We start from the raw sequence: 20812 nt of genomic DNA, 5'->3' as shown, positions 1-20812 counted from the left end.
AGATTCATTTATTTTCATTGTAAAGGTGGATATACAGAGGAGAGGAGAGACAAAGAGGAAGATCCTCCATCCGATGGTTCACTCCCCAAGTGACCTCGATGGCCGGAGCTGCACTGATCTGAAGCCAAGAGCCAGAAGCCTCCTCCTGGTCTCCCACATGGGCGCAGGATCCCAAGGCCCTGGGCCGTCCTTGACTGCTGTCTCAGGCCACACGCAGGGAGCTGGAAGGTAAGTGGGGCCACCGGGATTAGCACCAGCACCCACATGGGATCCTGGCGCGTGCAAGGTGAGAACTTTAACCTCTACGCTATTGCGCCAGGCCTTGGTATAATAAATCTTAAAACCCATGCAAATAAAGGAGTTTTCAAAAATTCAAGGTAAAAGATACTACGAATGCTATATACGAAATTACTTTTAAAATACTACAAATAGGGCCCGGTGCGGTGGCGCAAGTGGTTAAAGGTCCTCGCCTTGCACGCCCGGGATCCCATATGGGCGCCGGTTCTAATCCCGGCAGCCCTGCTTCCCTTCCAGCTCCCTGCCTGTGGCCTGGGAAAGCAGTCGAGGACGGCCCAAAGCTTTGGGACCCTGCACCCGCGTGGGAGACCCGGAAGAGGCTCCTGGCTTCGGATCGGCATAGTATCGGCCCGTTGCACTCACTTGGGGAGTGAATCATCAGACGGAAGATCTTCCTCTCTGTCTCTCCTCTCTGTATATCTGCCTTTCCAATAAAAAAATAATAAAAATAAATCTTTAAAAAAAATACTACAAATAGTTTATCATTTTTTCCCCTTTTCCATGTCTTCACCATCTTTTTCATAATATCCTTCCTAACTGGTGTAAATTAGATGCCAAATTGTATTTTTTATTTGTTCTTTTTTTTTCTGGTCAGTAAGGCTATTGACCTTTATTCCCCAAATATTTATGGGCCATTTGTATTTCTCCTTTCTGACAAATGTTTATTCAGGTGCTCTGCCCATTGGATTGGTGGTTAATTTGCTATGTACATCCTTCCTTCTCTCCCTCTTACTTCCTGATATATTCTGAATAGCAAGTCTTCGCAGGACAAGCAGGCTGCAGGTATTTTCTCCAGTTCCATCAACTGGTTGTCACTCCATGCTACTGATTATTTCACCTGCTATTCAGAAGCATCTCATTTTGATGTAATCTCATTTGTCTACTTTGATTACCTGTTCTTTTGGATTTTATTTTTTTAAAAGTCATTACCTTAACCAACCTCCTCAAAGTGTTTCTCTTGGGTTTTCCACTTATTTCATGGTCACAGGTCCTACATTTACATCTTTATTCTCTCTTGGGTTGATATTTGTATATAGTGAGAGAGAAGAACACATTTCATTTTTCTACATATATGTGTATATATGAAAATCCGGGCCTGGCACGATAGCGTAGTGGTTAAAGTCCTCACTTTGTACGTGCCGGGATCCCATATGAGCACCAGTTCTAATCTCAACAGCTCCACTTCCCATTCAGCTCCCTGCCTGTGGCCTGGGAAAGCAGTCGGGGACAGCCCAAAGCCTTGGGGCCCTGCACCTGCGTGGAGCACCCAGAACAGCTCCTGGCTCCTGGATTCGGATTAGCTCAGCTCCAGCATTGCTGTCACTTGGGAAGTAACCATCAGACGGAAGATCTTCCTCTCTATCTCTCCTCCTCTTTGTATATCCGCCTTTCCAATAAAAAAGAAGAATAAATCTTAAAAAAAAATCTATGTATATATATTGACAAGATTATACTTTCTCCATTGTATATATTTGCATCTTTACAAAAATCAATTGCGTTTCCTTAACCTGTGTTTAAGGGAAGGGGAAGCAGAGAATTCATCTCCCGATTAACTTTTCAAATGCCTTCAACGATGTGAAATGGCTCAGGTTAGTTCTATGTGGGTTCATTATGTGGGCGATAGGGTCCCAAATACTTTATCTATTACCTGTTACCTCTTAGGATGTGCATTAGCCAGAAACTGAATAGTAAATGTAAGAGGTGGGACTTGAATCAAGCTTTCAGATGAGGGATGGGCAAGTCAAAAGCAACAAATTAACCCTTGTACCAAATGTCCACCCACATATGTTGGTTTTTATATCAATACAATGTTGTTTTATTTACTATAGTTTCGTTATATGCTTTTAAGTCTGGAATTGTGATGTATCATGTTTATTTTACTTATTTATTCATAGATGAGGATAACTCTGGATGTTCTGTATCTTTTGTCATTCAATATGAATTTTAGGATATTTTTCTCTTTTGATATTGGTATTTTGCTGAGGGTTGCATAGAGTTTGTACACAGTTTTGGGAAATATAAATATTTTAATAATATCATTCTTCTAGCCATTAACGCAGACTACATTTATATGTTTTGTTTCTTTTATGTTTTTTTTCAATTTTTTACAATTTCCACTGTAAAGAACTTTCACTTTAATTAAATGCATTCCTATTTTTTATTGTGTATTGTTATTGTGAATATGATTTCTTTCATGATCTCCCTTTCAATAAAATGGTACTGGTATATTAAAAATGCTGCTTTTTATATGTTGACTTTGTATCCTGTAACCTTGCTGAATATTTTTAGTCCTAATATCTTTTTTGGTACAGTTTTTAGGCTTTTATATGTATAAAATCATGCCATCTACAAGGATAACCTTATCTTTTTTACATGTTTTCATGAACAAATATTTTATTTACCATCTCAAATAGTATTTTACCATATGCTTATGTGCTTTCCAAACACCTTTGCTAAAATCCTAATTGCCATGTGACTGTATAAGAAGTGGTGGCCTTTATAGTCCTCATAAATGGGGTTAGTGTCTTCATATACAGGACAGAGCTTGGAGAACTCTCTCATCGCTTCCAAAACGTGGGGAGAGAAGACAGTTTTCTGAACACAGAAGTAGACCCTCAAAGCCACTACATCTGTCAGCTGCTTGGCCTCCAAAACTGTGAAAAGCATTTCTGTTATTGTTACTGTTCCATCCATTCAGTTTATTATAACAGAACAAATAGAGTGTGCCACCAGCATATTAAAAATTCACATGAAAACTTCTTACCACATGCCCACATATCCACTGGTTTCCCGTATGGATCTTTACGTAAAACTTCTGGAGAAAGATATCCAGGTGTGCCAGCAAAACCTAGAGAGAACAGAGATTAATCAAAATTGAATTGAGAGAATTAATATTAAATGGAAGACTACAGAAACATTTTTGTGCTTCTTTATCTGGTGATATGTTTATTAGGAAAAAAAGATTCTCAGAGAAATAACAGTACAGATAAGTTTCTTTTTGTCTATGTAATTGGCTTTCAAATAAATGAGTATATTAAGAAAACATTTTCTTTAAAAATACTAAAGTAACTATCCTCATCTGAAAGTTTTCTTTAAAGGCATTCACATACATATACACACACATATATGGGGAGACTAAGAACCTAGCGTTAACTTTTTTTTTGTTAAAGATTTATGTTTATTTTTATTTAAAAGGCCATATAACAGAAAAGAGGAGAGATAAACAGATCTTCCACATGGCTGATTCACTATTCAAATGGCTATAATGGCCAGAGCTGTGCCAATCCAAAGCAGAGAGTAAGGAGCTTCTCCTGCATCTCCCACATGGTTTCAGGGGCCCAGGAACTTTAGCCAACCTCCACAGCTTTGCCAGGCTACAAGCAGGAAGCTGTGTCAGAAGGGGAGAAGCTGGAATACGAACCAGTGCCCATATGGGATGCCAGTACCACAGGCAGAAGCTTAGTCTACTATGCCACAGCATTGGCATTCTAGTACTATATTGGGCTCTCTAGTACTACATTGAATATTATGAATAGGAAGATTAATGATATTTTGTCTTCTTTATGAATAGTATGTTTCTACTCTAAAGCCAATAGGAATGCTGAAATAAAGAAAACACTAGAATTACTTGCCTTTATAAATTTAACCACTGCAACATAATGTCATTAAAAACTTTCAAGTTTAAAAAAGACCCAAATAGCAACCAAGCAAAGTAATTCTTCCATGAACCAAAAGAATGTTTGCTATCTTTTTTTTCCATAAGCAAGAAAATGCTAGAAATATATTGAAAAAGTATACTTTCAGTTCCATAGACAAATGAGGCTTTGCACTTTCAGTATTAAACTGATATGGTTTTCTCCTTGACCACTGTTGATAGTCCTATACAAATAAAGAAGTGGGTATTTCACTGCTGCTCTGTCAGCTATAAAAACTTTGCATGTATCTTTACAGGCAAAAAGCCCAGTTACACTCATATGGAAAGCTTACTTGCAAAAAAGACAATGAGCTCATAGAGTTAAAGTGACCTGTTCAAGATGATAGGGTTGTTAAGACTCTTGCCAGAATATAAATTCAGGTATTCTGCTTCAAAGTGTAAGTTTTCCCTTACAAATAATCCTGCTCCAAAAGTTTATGTAATCCAACAGACAAGATAAAACGCAATTTAAAACCAGAGGAGATTAAGCAACTCAATTCCAATACTTTTGTGATCCTCCAGCTAAGTTGCTGAAGATAAATTTGAACCTCAGGTCTGATAATAGAATCTTCCATGTTAGTCCTGAAATTAGTCATCACCTTGATCCAATTCTGGCAGCTGTATGACTTGGCCTCGGTTCCTATTTTGTTCTGACAAATAACTCAAGTATCTTATAAAGTGGAGTCCTACTTTACTCTAAGTAGAACTATAGTCCTATTTGTCCTATGTCTGGAATTCTCACTTCTTTTTACCTAGATTTCCATTGAGTTTGCAGTCTCTGCTATTTGAATTATCTAGAAGTTGCTAATGCCGATACTGACATAGTCTTTAGTTCATGCTGTTATTACGCATATTCAGAATAAGTGTATTAGCCTAACTGGGCTTTCACAAGTAGACTAAATATCACAAACCCATCGTACCCTGTGCAATATAAATTGTCATTCCATTACAGAAACTCAATTAAGTCTTTCTTCACTTAAAGCTTTTTATCAAGTCTTTAAAAATTTCTAGCATAAAGCCAAGCCACTCAATAACATATACAATTCCTTCCAATCTCATTAACTGCCACTCATTGCAGCATATTTTATGTTAATACCATATCAAACTTCTTGTTATTCCTGAAATAGAAACAACAGCTTCATGCCTCTGTGCCTTTCCATATGCCGATCCCTCTGCAATGCCTGCATCTCCTTGCATGCCAGTGGACAACTTCTCCCTAATTCTTCAGGTAACCACTGGCATTTCCTCAACTGTTTCATACTTGGCTCTTGTGTCCCTGGCCAGTGTTAAGGCAGTGCTACCCTGCATGATGAGGAGGGACTGGTTAAGAAGCCTCAGGTGATTGAAGGGCAGGATCATCTATTTAATTTAGCAACCTCCAGTAGTTGGATCTTTCCAGCTCTGCACTTGCTTGACCACTTCTTTTGGAACTCCTAAATCCTGTTACTGTAAAGTCTGCATCTCTGCTAGTATACACATTCCCAGAGATGAATTTGAAATTCATAATTTACAGAACTAACTCTAGTCCCACCTTTTTCCAGTGTGCAGCTTAACTAGAATGAGTTTATTTAGATGTCGAAAGGTGACAAAGCAAATGACATTATATTCATTGGGAGCAGCAACTAGGCACATATTTATTTTAATCAGTGCAACTAAATTTAGAAGAAATTATTGAAAGAAATAACAGGATGACTGAAACAAAACAAGCAGTAGGAAATAAAGTCTTGGATTGGGTCTTGGCAAAGAGAAGTTTGCCATTCCATCTATAACCATTAACCAGGTAGGGGCAGATTAGAGAGAGATGGTAGATCCTGGGCATCTTACATGAGACATACATTAGGGGTACAGAGAAGATTTTTTTAAAATCATACATATAATTTTTAAAAAAAATGACAGTTTATACACCTTATACCCCAGATTGTACAATTTTTACAGAATAAAGTTTTGTATAACAGTGAAAATGAATATTCATAGAGAAATATTTGCACTTAAAATCAAAGGAATAAGTACTTTTTGTCCTTTTTTCTGTTTGCTTTTATTCAAAGGAAAAGAGATCAGAAAGATGCTTAGAAAAGCATCTAACTTCAACACACTGAAAATCAAAACAGAAATAAGACTGAAGATTGGGGAAAGGTCCTATTTTAGAACTCTGTGAAAAACAGGTTAATTATGAGACATAGTAAACAGAGGCACAAGTAAAGCAAGGATACAACATTGCTCAGGCTGAATACTGCAATAGTTGTTAAGCTTGGTTGGAAATGCCATAATTGAAATTTCTTTACAGTTAATGTTTTCCTTAACTGTACATGTTGGGACTCAGAACATAATATTACAACCTATTGTGCCTTAACACTCACACCACATGAAAGTGGCTCGGCAGCCAGATCTTTTTGACCTACTCCTACCCTAATTTCTCCTGCTCTGTAATCTTCTGCAAGGTGGGACACAAAAATTATAATCCCTCTCCTATCAAACTATCCACAAAACCTAGAAATATCCTATCCTTTCACTCCCTTGGTCATAGAAACAAAAGTCACTGAAGTATCTTGAGTAGTTGGATCCTTGTTCCAGAAAGGGTCCCATCCCACAACCAAGGGGAGGAATTACAGAGAGAATCTGAACAGAAAATTCTTGGTGAATTCTGATGGTGACCACGTGTTTTTTTTTTTTTTTTGGTCCAAATTTCTACATGAGTGCCATTTTTCATCCAATCACAGCATAAAAATAGTATGCCCCGATTCCTTGGGTCTTAATTCTGTAAGCACTCACTTAATGAAAAATGGATTAATCTGCTATGCTTTTATTTTGCTAGCCTGTCTTTTGTTAGAGGATGACTATCTATGATCTAAAGATGAGTAATAAAAGAGGCCACATCTTTCTGTCTTGAATCAATAGAAATCTCAGTATTGATCAGAAACTTAAGCAGCAATTAAAGCACTGGCAAAGTAGTTGACACACAAAACAAAATACATGTATGTAAATGTATACTCTATAATATTAATATACTATTAATTATGTGTTAATAGATATTTTTAATTTTTAAATACCTTCCATTTTTCAAAGCAGGTTTTTGGCTTGTCTTGAGTTCACACATGATCACAAATTATTTCAAAGTTAAAAAAATACACTCTTTGAAAAGAAAAACTTTCCTATTAATTAGTGTGCAGGATCCATTTTCTCACCAATGTTTTCATAAAAATGCATATGTCATTTTCTTCTCTCATTAATATTTTCCCCTTAAGTTCTATTGTTAGGCACAAAATCTTAAGACCTAGTATCTTAAAATTAATCAGGTTGTTCAGAGAATGTTTGCATCTTATATGACTGGGAAGGAGCCAAGGGTTTCAAAAAAGATTACAGTCAGCATAAACGAGAGGGAGGCTGTACTCACCAAACCATGCCTGTTGGTCTCCTTGGACTTCTATGGCTAAGCCAAAGTCTGCCAGTTTCACAGCTGCTCCCTTGGATTTGCTAGCTAAAAGTAAATTCTCAGGCTTTATTTAGAAAGAAAAAAACAGAGGGGCTAGCATGAGAATCTATTTTAAGTGACAATCCAAAACTAACAACATTTTACAAGAATAAAGGAAAAAAAAATTCATGCACTGTCACCTCTCCTGGAGACTGTCATTCCTAAATCCCAGGGAAAATATGGTTAGAGAATGATTAAAAATAGTCATGTGTGCAGGCTTCAGACAGATGCATAAATGAATTGCAAAGATAGTAGTTAGAAGGGATAATACAATTGGGGAAACATCAAATGGAAAAGGCACCTGTCTTGACCTGTTCACATGCTTCTAAGGACCACTTGAGGTCCAGGTTTGGAGATGGACATTTACTTACTCAGATGTCTAAAAGAGAACAATGATTTTAATCAGAAGGAAACTTGGCAAAATGATAACAAGAGTTGGGCCAATCTACAGACATTTGGCAAAAGAAATGTGTAAATAAAATCCTAGTTGACTTCAAGAGTTTTTGGACCCAAATGTAGTGATTCTGAATGCCTCAATGTTTCCAAACAATTTCTGTAGAAATTTTGGAGACTTACTCTGAATTACATATCAAAATTGCTGTCTTTAAGAATCTGTTTATTCTTAAAGGCAGAAAGAGCATACTGCTGTTTGCCAAATGTTATAGATAGCTTTTGTATAAGCCAGTATTTTTTAAAATAAAAAATGATTTACATTTCTTCAAACTATGATTCAAAACACTCCTTGCATACTAATTGTATAAACTCAAAATATCACAAGAAACAAACATTTTTATTTTATTGAGTATTCATCAGTACTTAAGGACTGAGACTCAATTTTGGAATTAGGCTGTGTCTATAACCACTGTTTCCCAATCAGTGCATGAAGATACACTGAATCACTTGAAAGTAACCACCAGGACAAAGGACTGAATTTCTTCAGCACCCCTTCATGGATTTTATGAAATGAAGTTAGGTAGCCAGGAAAAGGAGGCTGATTAATGTACTTAATAGAGTCTACTCAGTTCCAGCAATCTGAATGAACAGATGGTTGAACTGGTATATACATGAGACCTCAGTTCAACATTTTATCTTTTTAACGGGGTAAGCATCAGCAAATTGAGAGGTATGTCTCAGACTGAAAATAGTTGGGAAACAATGGAATCTTTGAGTGCCAAAACAACTACAAATCCGATCAAAAAGGTTTTGTTTGTATGTTGACAAATAAGCAATTTTGAATTTTTCATTAATTTTACGTTTTTAATAACTGAATTGTCAATTCAGTTGTTTTGACCTTGTGTAAACACAGCCTAACCAGTATTTAACTTGTTGATTAAGCCAGCCATGCAAATTAGCAAAGACCCACAACCAGGATTTAGAAGAAATTAGGTTAAACAAACCTATGAGAAATCAGAGTATGGGGAAGTAAGTTTTAATCAAGTCCAGACTCTTCTTCAGGCTACTGCTGCTCACTGCCATCAGATTCCTGCTATTGTGACAACGGGTAATTGTGAAGAAACTTGTGTAATTTGGTAGGGTTGATGGAGTTTTGGAGCTACCTCAGCCCTAAATACACAATTCAGTTGAAATTTGAGATGAAGATATCTCAAGAATATGAAAAGATTTTGAAGCTGAAATAAGTTTCACTACAAGTTAATATTTAAATTTATTTGGAACTCTAACTCTCAATATACTAGCGTATCTGATCATGTTAAATTATTTGTATATGCTATTTTATTTTCACAACAAAAATTTATGGTTCAACACATGTGTGAATTTTCTGAGTTAATCAAAAAGTGATTTTCTTGTTTTAATGCTAATTTATGGACTAAATAACTTTGAATATCCACAGAAAACTGTAAGCAATAGCTGATTCTATTTCTTCCTGACCTTCACATGAAAATGAATTGAGATTTCAGAGATCTCTGCTAAATTCACTTGTGTTCCAATTTATCAACCACAGACTCATTCAAAGAAAGAGTTTCAACTATTTAAGACATTAGTCATTTTAGGACTTCTATGTCAAGTGGTATTCAAGTCTGTCAAGCAAATGATAGTGTCATAAAGGAATTAACTTTTTAAAAAATTTATTGACCTTTATGCTCTTATCATGATATAGAAAAGGTTCTGGGCAGTGCTGTGTGCTTTATGCCCTTAAACACCAAGGTTCTGCTATTTGAGAAGAAATGGAACACTTTAGAGATTTATCATGCCTGACCTCTATGGACTGAGGCGAAAATTCAAAACTAGAAGTGTTCTGGAAGGCCTCACTTTTGGGCTTTGTGAGTCACCAAGGAAATAATAAATCCAATTGGTTTGTGTTTCACTTATACCTATGAAGACTGTTCAGCTGCAGTTATGGTACGAGAAGAGGAAGGTATAGTTCAAGCTTGTATAGATCTAAAAATTCAGAATACTGGAATAGCTTTGTGCTTGTGTGTACTTTTCCTGGTAATTATGGAACAGAGATGGATGATGATGATTCCTTAAGGAATTATCTGCTTTTTAATGTTTTGTCACAAAATTGATTTAAATAGTCAGTTACAATAAAACATCAAATCTATCACAAAATTCAATTTCTGTGTATCTCCTGTAAGTGTATTAGTTTGAATAAAAAATGTCATCATGTCATGCAAAGGTATGGGAGGCTGAATCATTAAAAAGTCTACCACAATATTTTAACTAAGAGTGGTACATTTTTTTCTGAGCTCACTGAATCATTGCCAATCATAATGCCGCCAACTTAAAATGCAAACATATGCACTACAAATGTTCATGTCATGGGCAAGTTCAAACTCTGAATCTTCATATGGAGGAAGAGAATTTGCGGTTATATTCCACCAAAGGAGAAAGACCAGGTTTACCTAACTGGTGACCAACTCTTTCGAGAGGATCACCCCCACATGCTTATTTGCTATTATTTCAGCTTTCCAACATGCATAAATAGGTTCCGATGCAGCTATGGTTGACCAGAGGACACAGAGAAATAGATACATTAAGATCTAAAAATATATGAGAATCTGAGTTTATAACCTGTTTTTAAGTGGACTTGGCAATTTACAGACTATAGAAATTAATTAATTAGTTCTTTCATCTCTCAAATGTATATTATAAGGCAACTAATTTTTATCTTGAATCAGTATCTAAAATGCAATGTGATATTTTCACAAGGTCTCTGTTTTCTGCAGGGATAATGCACAAATGAGTGGTTACCACATTCCAGTGCAGCTGGACATTTCAGTGAGCAGAATAACATAATTTTTGTAATGGATGTTCATGATTTGAGAAATATCTGCACAAATGAAATCAAGTTATATGTAATCTATTACGTTAGTCCTTATATGGTGAAATGATTCCTAAATCTTTGCAATGCAATCACTTTCTGGGTTTGTTTTGATATGCATTCTGCTGACATTCTTGTACAAAGGTTTTTCCCCAGTCCATTGCTTCCTAATGATGGAGAATTTTCCATGACATCTGGTCTAAGTGTCAACAACCATTTATAGCACATCAGCTGCAATGAGCAACAACTGTTTGCAAGGTTTGTTCTGTAGTTCCATATGGACACAATAGCATGTTTTTCAATAGGATTCAAGATTTTCTTGAAATGGTTCAATATCTCAAATTACTGAGGCCAGTTGCTGGCATCATTTCAGAATCGGAAGGCATGGGAGGTAAAATAACTCAAATCTATCATTCTGTAAATGAGATAGCAATGTCCAAATACATGAAGTAAGGACTTGATACTAGACTCCCCAGTTCCTTCCTTTTAAAGAAATGACACTGAGGGAAATCTTGCTATGGCACAGAACAAGTTCATTTCTAAGAGATAGTCCATTCAGGAGGCACTTTCAAAAGACTCTGAAGTATTCAAAAGTATTTACTATCCATATACAAGCAAAACAGGGAGAAAATTCATAAAAATATATAGTTTTAATCTTGCTTCACCAATTTGTGTGATCTTTCCTATGGAACAGATTTGGCAAAGGTGATGATCATCTTCAGCATTAGTCATATTACTGATTCATCTGTGTACAAATATACAACTAATAGGAATATAGACTGAAACCACATGCTTCTCTTTTATGCTTCTTTGTTCTTTGAATAATAAAAAGCAGCTAGTTATTAATTTTGTTATACCATATTTTTTCTCTTTCATATTCTCTTGGATAATCTCTATCTTTTATAATTGCAAAGTCTCACTTGCTCAACAACACTTTATTCTTTCAAAGCTTCGGTGTGCCTTATTTTACTTATGTTGCCAAAGAAGGTAGAACAACATTTCCAGAAATTAATGAAATGAAATTGTTAGATGAATTGAGCAATTTGAATGTAAAACTCACCTGTTTCATTCATGTACATGACACAAATGATTATAGCTTTTTATTTTTAATGATTGAATTTATGCTCTTTTTTTCTATTTAAATATTTATTTCTTTCTTTATTTATTTGAAAGTGTTGGACATAAAAATATTTTCCATCTGCTGACTCATTTTCCAAATTGCTGCAATGGGCAAGGCTGCATTAGGCCAAAGCCAGGAGCCAGGAGATTCTCTTCTAGGTTTCCCGCATGTTAGCAGGAGTCCATGAACTTGAGCCATCTTTTGGTATTTTTACAGGACATTAGCAGGGAGCCAGACCAGAACTGGAGCAGCCAGGAGTTGCATCAGTGTTCATATGAGATACTGATATTTCAGGCAACAGTTTTACCCACAACATAACACTGTCCCTGAATTCATGTTCTTAACATAGCTGTTTCTAGCTGACATACTAAGAAATAGGAAGTATTATTTCTATTGGCATATCCATAGGACCAAGTTAGTAAGACTCAATCTGCACTGTTTCCCTATTTTCTATAGTATCAGCATACACTGTTGTGTAGAAGGAAAGAACCAAAATGGCACTCCAGTGCCCACACACCAATAACCTGGTTCTCCACTGCCTGATACACACTGAGTGCTCTGTAAGGAAATGTGAAGATGTCTAACTAAATTATTATATTTTTCATGCACATAATTTACTTCTAAAATATCTAGACATACATTATTTTCAAATGACATGACCTTTAAACTTTTATTTAAACATGGTTGTGTATATATTGTCTCATATCCATACTGTTATCCATAAGGGCACTTACTAATCATTTATATTTGAACTGATGAAATATTATTACTATGTGTGAAATACAATCATATAGACCATATGTTTGTTCCCTTTCAGTTATTTAAGCCATTTGCTTCACAGAAATTATATCCTCTAGATTCTTAAATGAAACAACATATCTGATCTGACAGTCCTTGATTTCTTGTGACACTGGAACTTTTCACCGAAGCTTCCCTCGAGCCTGATATTCTTCTTGTCTGATGTACTGTGCCTTTTCCAAGAGGCATATCACCAAAACATTTCCCACATACTTCAAAACAAATTTTAAATAGATGGCCTATAAGATTCCATGCACACAAGTCTATTCCAATTTTGTTTTCAATATATGTCCACAGCTAAGAGATGTCTTAGTAGCTGCTCAAGAAACACTTGGTAAACATTTGCTCATCTCTTTTCATAGTTGAACCTAACTATTATTTCAAGAATTTCCAACAGTGAGTTATATCACTCTATTCTTATAAATGATTTATTTGTAAGCAATTTCAACTGATTGCCTTGAAGATCTTAGAATAAAACTGGTAAATGCATTTTATTCTTCCCTATGATTCATTTTTCAAAGGCAGTATCCAATGCCAACTTGTTGATTTTCAAAATGGGAAATTATTGTTTCACATACTCTATTATAAAATATATTGCCTCTCCATATTTTATCTAAAACATACTTTATTTTATTTAACTGCAATGATGAAAATTTGTATATTTTTGGAAGATCCATAGAGAAAACTACTTTAATCTTTCAGCTCACTAAACTGAGAACCCTTATTTGTAAACATTGGTAAATAATGGTTGGGGATGGGCCAGACTGAAGGCTGAAGGTAAAAGTCAGGAGCCAGCAGCCTCTTTTGAGTCTAAAAAGTGAGTGCAGGTATCCTAGCACCAGAATCATCTACTGCTGTTTTCCCAAGTACATTAGCAGGGAGTTGAATCAGATGTGGAGCAGCTGGGATTTGATTCAGTGCCCATGGGATGCTGGTGTTACAACTGGCAGCTTTATCTACTATAAAATAATGGAATCCCTATCCTAAATAATTTTCTTTGCAATATATATGTATTTAAAGGGACAGGGGTAGGAGAGTCTGACAGAGATGGCAAGCCCTCTCATCCATTGTTTCACTTCCCACATGGATGCATTGGTTGGAGTTAGGCCAGGTGGAAGCCAGGAACCAGGAGCTTCTTCCAGATTCCCCAGGTAGATACAGCAGTCCAAGCATTTGGGCAATCTTCTCCTACTTTCCCAGGCCATTAACAGGGAACTGGATCAGATTTAGAGCAGCCTGGACTGGAACTAACACTTGTGTGAGATATCAGTGCTGTAGGTGGTGTCTCAAACTGATATACTACAATGCCGCCCCCTAAATGATTCTTGACGCCGTTAGAGCGCTTGTTTTTTCATCATTGTTTTGACCTATTCTTTGATCTCTGTACAATGTTTTGATTTCATCCAGCTGAACTGAGACGTGATTAAGCACTTGCTGGAGTGCTTTGAACCTGCAACTAAATTTCTGGAGTATGAATCATATTTTACTAGCTGAGTCACTTTGAATACATTTCTCTTGCAATTGCTAAACTTGCCCTTAAATGAAATGAGAACGAGCATAATATCTCTTTGTAAGCTGTTAAAATTATTCATATAACATAGGATAACTACTTGATAAATGGCAACCATATTTATTCATAAGGTCCTGAACTGATCATAATCCTCCCAAAGACAAAGTCCTATTTGTGAAGTTTATTGTATCAGCACTGGCAAGTTTCCCCAATAACAAGTGGATCTGTAGTATTTGGCCTGCCTCTGGATGTACCTCAAAGTCCTGTATTCTGTGTATTTACCAGGTGTCATCAAATGTGACTGATTAAGTTCTTTTATGCTGCTATTCCACCCCAGTGAAACTTCATCTCCTGATAGTTTTGGGGATATTATCAAATTGCTTGCTGAGCCTGTCTTGTTTCTAGATTCTGCTCATTTTCCACTTGGTGGAGTCCACTTTTACAAGTCCCAAAGAGTGGCAGTTAATCAAATACTGATCCTTATTCTGAGGATATACTCATCTTTTTTACATTTCTCAACTACTAACTGGCATACTTAGAAAGTTATTTTAGTTAATGTCATCTTTTATATTCTAAGTGTGTTTTTAGTTGAACCTCATGGGTTACTGAATTGCAGGAATATGCTGAAATATGTGCTAATTACCAAGTCCTATGTTAGTGGTGTGGAGTAACACACTATCTTAAACAGCTGTTATTGCAAAAAGGGATGAGAGGACAAAGCACAGCACCCAGATGCTCACAAATGCCCTTGATAATGATGATTAACTTCGCATTCCTTGTGGTTTACTCTCACTGAAATATACCAGTTAAACCATTTGCAGCAATCATCTGAACCGCATATAAACAACCATATGAATTGGGATATGGAAACAAAATATAGGAAACAAGGTTAGTAAAGGCAATGTTTTTGTTTAAATTCTAGTATAAGAAATACCAGCAGTTGATTGTTTTCATTTTGCTGTGTTGGTAAATATGGAATTAAAAATTATTTATTGGAGTATAGGTGTACAACTTGGATACAAAAGGTACCAGACAAAGCTAGTGATCTGGCATACTAAAACTGTACATAAACTCTCCAAGTTTTAGACTATCTTAATATGTTTATGAGATGGCCAGCTGAAACAAGCCCTAACAATTAAACTCAGCTCAAGTCTATTTGAGTCAGCAATTTGAAGGAAACTAGGACAACAGTTAGAGAAACTGCAACAAATGCTCCCAAAAGTTCATCTCTGTTCTTTTCCAAGATTAAAATGACAATGGGCAGCAAAACATTGGCTCATGTGGGAGAAATCTTGTGGGTAATGCAGCAGCTATTCCTTCTGGTAGTAAGCCTCCCTAGAAATCACCTTCCTGAATGTTTAAAGAGTGACTTTAGCTAACATGCCCAGGAAAAACAAAAATATTCTTTACATCTGTATTTCAGGTTAAGTGATATCTCTGATTAAAATTCCAGCTTTGGAAATGATTAGCTGTCTAGAAACTTATAGAAATTCAGTAACATGATTTGACAAAGGTAAACTTCAATGTAATTGGATAAAATTCATTTTTTTCCATGTTTGGCTGTTGCAGGTCAGTTAGGGTTCTACAGCACAGAGTAAAATATTTTATGTGATAAATTTACTAGAGCATCTGATCAGACAACACAAACAATGTGCATGTCCATATATGCTTAATTAAAAGGAAAGTAGTATTGTGGATTCTGAAAAACAAGAAAAGGGCTCTTCAGGCTCTACATAACCAGTAAGGACAAGGAAAAGAAATGCATTTTCAAAGAATTATAACTGTACTTTTTCCTTTATTCTAATGCATTACTTTTTTTTTACATAGTCATAATTTGAGTTGGATAAGAACATGTTACTTACTGACACATTTGTTTTTGATACCTAAAGCTCTCAGAATCAACTTAAAGGAAGATTCCAGAAAATTGTGTCAATGTTTTGCTGACAAAAGGCACCTCCATATAACTAACTGTAGAAATCAACAGACATATTCTTTAGAACATTAAATGAAAGCATTAGAAAATATAATGACAGTACTCTGTACATAACCCTATAGGTCCTACTACTGAACACCTAAAGTGTTTGATATCCTAAACTAAAATTTGCCACACTGTGTTAACACCTGGAAAATGCTAAGATTTCAAAGAATCAAAACTGCTTTTCATAGTAGTCACACACGGGATTCCTCCCACCTGGTACTTTCTTTCCTCTGAATTCCTACACCTTCATTATCTCTCTGAATATTCATTAATAAAAGCAGATTGCTGAGGGAAGGGAAGGAAGAAGAAAGAGCAGTAGCCTTGTAAACTGTTTCATTTTTAAATAATGCAAAATCCCATATCCTTAGTAGTACCAGAAGCTGGCAGACTAATAGGTATTCATAAGAGACTATTCATATACACACACAAATACCTGTGTGTAACATAAGCAGTATTTAATGGAATATTTTCTTTTACTTTTCTTCATTTGCATGTTTAAAAAGTACTGATATCTTCAAGATCTTGGAAATAAAAATAAAGAACCAAGAAGCCAATGTGACCTCAAATTTCTAGGACTAACGGTAAGGGAAAGAGATCAGCACCTTTCACTCAGGGGAAATGTCTCTTTATAAACTTTATGTTGTTTCACTTTATAACTCGGACAAGTATTTACATAATGTTAGTTATCTATGGTACGCCTACAAATTAGTAGTTACATCCATGTTCACAGAATAAACTAAAGTTGAAGAAGAGATATTCAGTCCTACTTTAAGTCACATAAAATGGCACAGGCATGTTTTAAGGGGAAGGAAACATAGAAACCTATTTACTGTTAATGTTGGCATATTATTTTTCCCTGGATGAATAATGACCTATATGTCTCATAGGTGTATTGGAGAAGAGATGGGAAAAAAAAAAAAGATTATGGTGTGGGAAGGCTCATGAGCAATGTGTTGGAAGGTGTCCACACAACTTGAGTGTTTGTGCTTTTGCTTTTACGGGCATAACTGCAGCTGAACAGTCATTAGGCGCTGTGTGGTGGTTTGTCTGTTCCAGCAGCATTACTCACCTTCAGGTCCCGATGGACTACGCCCATCTGATGGCAGTGTAGCACAGCCTCCAGGATCTGCTGAATGCAATGACTGCATGCAAACACCAGGGGGCGTGTGTTAGTTCCAAGCTTACACTCACTGTCTGTACACCCTCAGAGACTGGGTCAAAGCGTAGAGCTAGCAGACAACTGGAGTTTGTGTTTTATCACCTTCAATAATGTAAACATATTGCTCAAGGAGAGTGACTACTACCTTAGAACAATCTGGATCTTGCAAGATGTAAATCAGAATGTGGATCCGCTTGTTCTAGAAACATCCAGTTTGAAAGGCTTTCATTTCATTCAGGAGCTCATTTCCTGGTTATAAATTCTCCCAGGAAATGAACTGCAATACAAAACACAATCTTTATAGCCATTGCGTTCCAGTTCTAGCCTATACACAAAAACTATTTTCCTGTTCTCTCCCATTTTTTCTGTATCATTCTAAAAGCTGTCACATTAGCAGTCAAGGCATCATTAAGGTTAATTTAGGATACATAATGAATTTTTGATAAATCATTAACTTCTTGTGTTTTAATTTAGTCTGCAATTATTATCTCTCGCCTCAGGGGTCATCAGACTCAAATGGCACAATGTGTAACCAGTTGTTCTGCGACAGCAACCCATGGTCTCAGAACAGAAGTGGTGTTGAAATCTACAGGCGGACATACATCACTAGCCAAGGTTCTCTCCAGACAATTGCTGGACAACTGAGGAAAATCTACCCCACCCCCATCCCAAACCCCCTGGCAGTTTACTCCTTGGAAATTTAACAACTTGCATTCTGAATATTGTACTTCCTTTTTTGCTATGATGTATATTTAGCCTGTAGATGAGCAAACTGAAAGAGGCACCATGCATTATCATTTCATCATTTTCTCATTTTAGGAAACAACTGGGAAAGGCAAGGGCATCATGATTTAAATACCCACCCTCAGCCCTTTCCCCAGAAAAAACAAACAAACAAGAGCACCTCCTTTGATTCAGATTTATGGACATCATATACTGACCTTCAGGTCCCTGTGGACTATGCCATTTAGGTGACAATGATTTACACTTTCTAGAATCTGCTGTATACAATGACTGCAAAGATACAAGGGTAGAATGGAAGGGAGAACATTTTAAAGGCACATAATCACATGGAATACAAAATAAAATGAAAGCTCAAATGCAACAAATGAACAAACAAAAATTGCCTTTCTTTACATTTTTTTAAAACTGCAATCAAATAATGCTGAATGAAGCTAATTCTGATTCTAACAAAAATAACATACAACACAGAATTTGTGACATATTCAAACAAAACAATTTGAGCTGTGTTTTTTCATTGTAGGTCACAAATTAAGTCATTGGTATATAATAATTGAAATTTCAATATTCAGAAAGAAAAAAATTTTAAATACTTCCAATGATTATTTTGGAAAAATGCCCAGACATATAAAATGTCCACGTATTTTTTAAGACACATCAAAACTGTTTCAAATCTGAGGTCACAATCATGGTTGTGAAGCAAAAGGGCGCACACAGATGAGCGGCAGAGGACGTAGGGGGTTGACACAAGGAGGGGCACAGTTACTCTCTGACATAGAGTGGAGAATGTATTACTTGGAAAACAAATGCAAGTTTCCAACAACAAAGGGAGAATTGCAAAGAAGTGAATAATACAAGGTAAATCCCTCTTCAGTATCTGAATACTCTGGGAAAGGGCTGGGAATCTTGTAAAATTTCAAAATTAAGAAAAATTGTTTTAATTCCATGATACACTGGTAATTACTAAATCCATTTCCATGCACTTTAGTGAAGAAAAAAACCTTAACTTGCTTCCATATAAAAATGTGTAACTTAAGCTTGTTTTTTTAAACCAAAGTCCCACTGATGTCAAATTTAACGGTATTTTAGAAGATTCATAGAAAAGCAAGATTAAAGATGAGTTTATTTTGGTGCATAAAAGTGCTAAAATCCCTCTTCTTTTCTTTTTCAATTATATGCATTTTGCACAAACTTTTTGAAAACATACATTACTAATTAAAGTACAGAAAATTCTGATTGGCACCTTAAGGGTCCATGATCTTTCATCTGACAAACAATAATACAGAACATACCCACCAGTGGATTTTTTTAAAAGTTCACTGTGAAATTCAATTGTAACCTTGTATAGAACTACTTTTATTAATTTCAGGACAAAGCAAGCATTATAACACAGACATGTCTAACAATTTATGTACAAAATGTTATTCTTAGGAAATTTTTTTGCTCAAAATATAGTCATCATCTAATTGATTACAATGTAAATATCAAAAACTCGATTGTAGTCTTTTAGTACTAACTCTATTAACAATATCATTAAAGAGCCCATCTTCGGTTGTTATTGGCTACAAAGCTTATTTGAATATTAGCCATTATTTTTTAACCATATGACTCTCATCCTTTTATAATGATGTTCATTTTCAACTACTTTTCACAAATATTTCCCTTCCTCCTCTCAAACCACAAGCAGCAAGCAGTGCGCCTAGGCAATAACTGAAATTAAAGGTACAAACAATAATCCGTATTAAATGAACCTCATTACTTTTTACTATTGAGGATGGATGCAATTCTTACATTCTTGAAGACATGTAAAAAAGCATACTTTTACAACATTTTTTGAGAAATATATTTTTTATGCTAGTAGTTGAAAAGAGAATGGTCCTTCTCCCTGGCTTTGTGTAAGACCTATCTAAAAAATATCCCATAGCTAATTTCCCAACTTGACATAAGCACACATATTAAGTTACTTTACCCATGAGTTCAGTCAAATTGTTTTTAGAGCTATTCAGCAGTGAAAAACAGTCTGTATTTCAATGTAAGTCAATATTTTAAAAATATATGAACAGCCTGTTTAAGGCCAAATAAATTATATCTGATTTGTTACTGTACTAATTAAAAAAAAAAAACTCAGCAAGTGAGAACAAGCAAGGGCAAGACAAATATCAAATTCTAGGGTGCTCTGTGATTCCTTTTCTGGGATCTACTGTGAAAATTTCAAGTCAATTGAACAACCAATGATTTGCATTTCATAATATAAATGACAAACATTAAAGTGGAATCATATATAGACAAATTAGCAGAAGTGACTCTACGTACACATGTGCTGCTTTGAGGGGAGTACATGCTGCTTGTCAACTGAGGCCAGGTTTGGGGGCGGGGAGTGCAACCATTGGCAAGTTCTGAAAGCCTTAGAGAATGGCTAGCAGAGTAATGGCATTCTCATAACATCTCACTTCAATCACTAATGAGCTATTTAATCTGGATTAACCTTTTCAAATTGCAGCATATATATATATATATATTTTTTTCTCACACACACATATATATATGATGTTGAGGAAAATGATATCTAAGTAAGCAGATTACTCTTACTTCACTCCAAAAATACTATATTAGTGGTGCCTAGAAAGTTTCAAATTGGACAACATATTAGCCTTAAAAAATGTGAATATTTTCTGCCAATTAGCAGAAATAATTACTGAACTCTCCGAAATGTCTGAATAAATATTTTTCATGTCAGAGTTCCAAGATTTTAATGACATTTAAGAA

The 20812-nt window shown here is 35.6% G+C and overlaps 1 protein-coding gene across 6 annotated transcripts in view; it reads right to left on the bottom strand.

Moving 5' to 3' along the window:
• Window positions 1-20812, bottom strand: part of CAMK2D (calcium/calmodulin dependent protein kinase II delta) — a 268816-nt gene that overhangs the window by 64445 nt on the left and 183559 nt on the right. For 4 of the 6 annotated variants that reach the window (XM_040967308.1, XM_040967309.1, XM_040967312.1 and 1 more), the window contains exons 6-8: window positions 18247-18319; window positions 7383-7485; window positions 3062-3145 (exon numbers count right to left, since the gene is read on the bottom strand). In XM_040967308.1, the coding sequence (XP_040823242.1) occupies window positions 3062-3145; window positions 7383-7485; window positions 18247-18319 (260 nt within the window). Of the gene's footprint in view, window positions 1-3061; window positions 3146-7382; window positions 7486-17215; window positions 17289-18246; window positions 18320-20812 lie in introns of all 6 variants that reach the window. The other 2 variants (XM_040967313.1, XM_040967314.1) reach the window with 1 other exon arrangement.

Source organism: Ochotona curzoniae, unplaced genomic scaffold (genome assembly GCF_017591425.1).
Source record: "Ochotona curzoniae isolate NIBS_2020 unplaced genomic scaffold, NIBS_Ocur_1.0 scaffold_4506, whole genome shotgun sequence".
In the NCBI taxonomy this organism is placed as follows: Eukaryota; Metazoa; Chordata; class Mammalia; order Lagomorpha; family Ochotonidae; genus Ochotona; species Ochotona curzoniae.
Note: the sequence above shows the minus strand (reverse complement) of the source record. Positions and strands in the feature narration are given on the sequence as shown.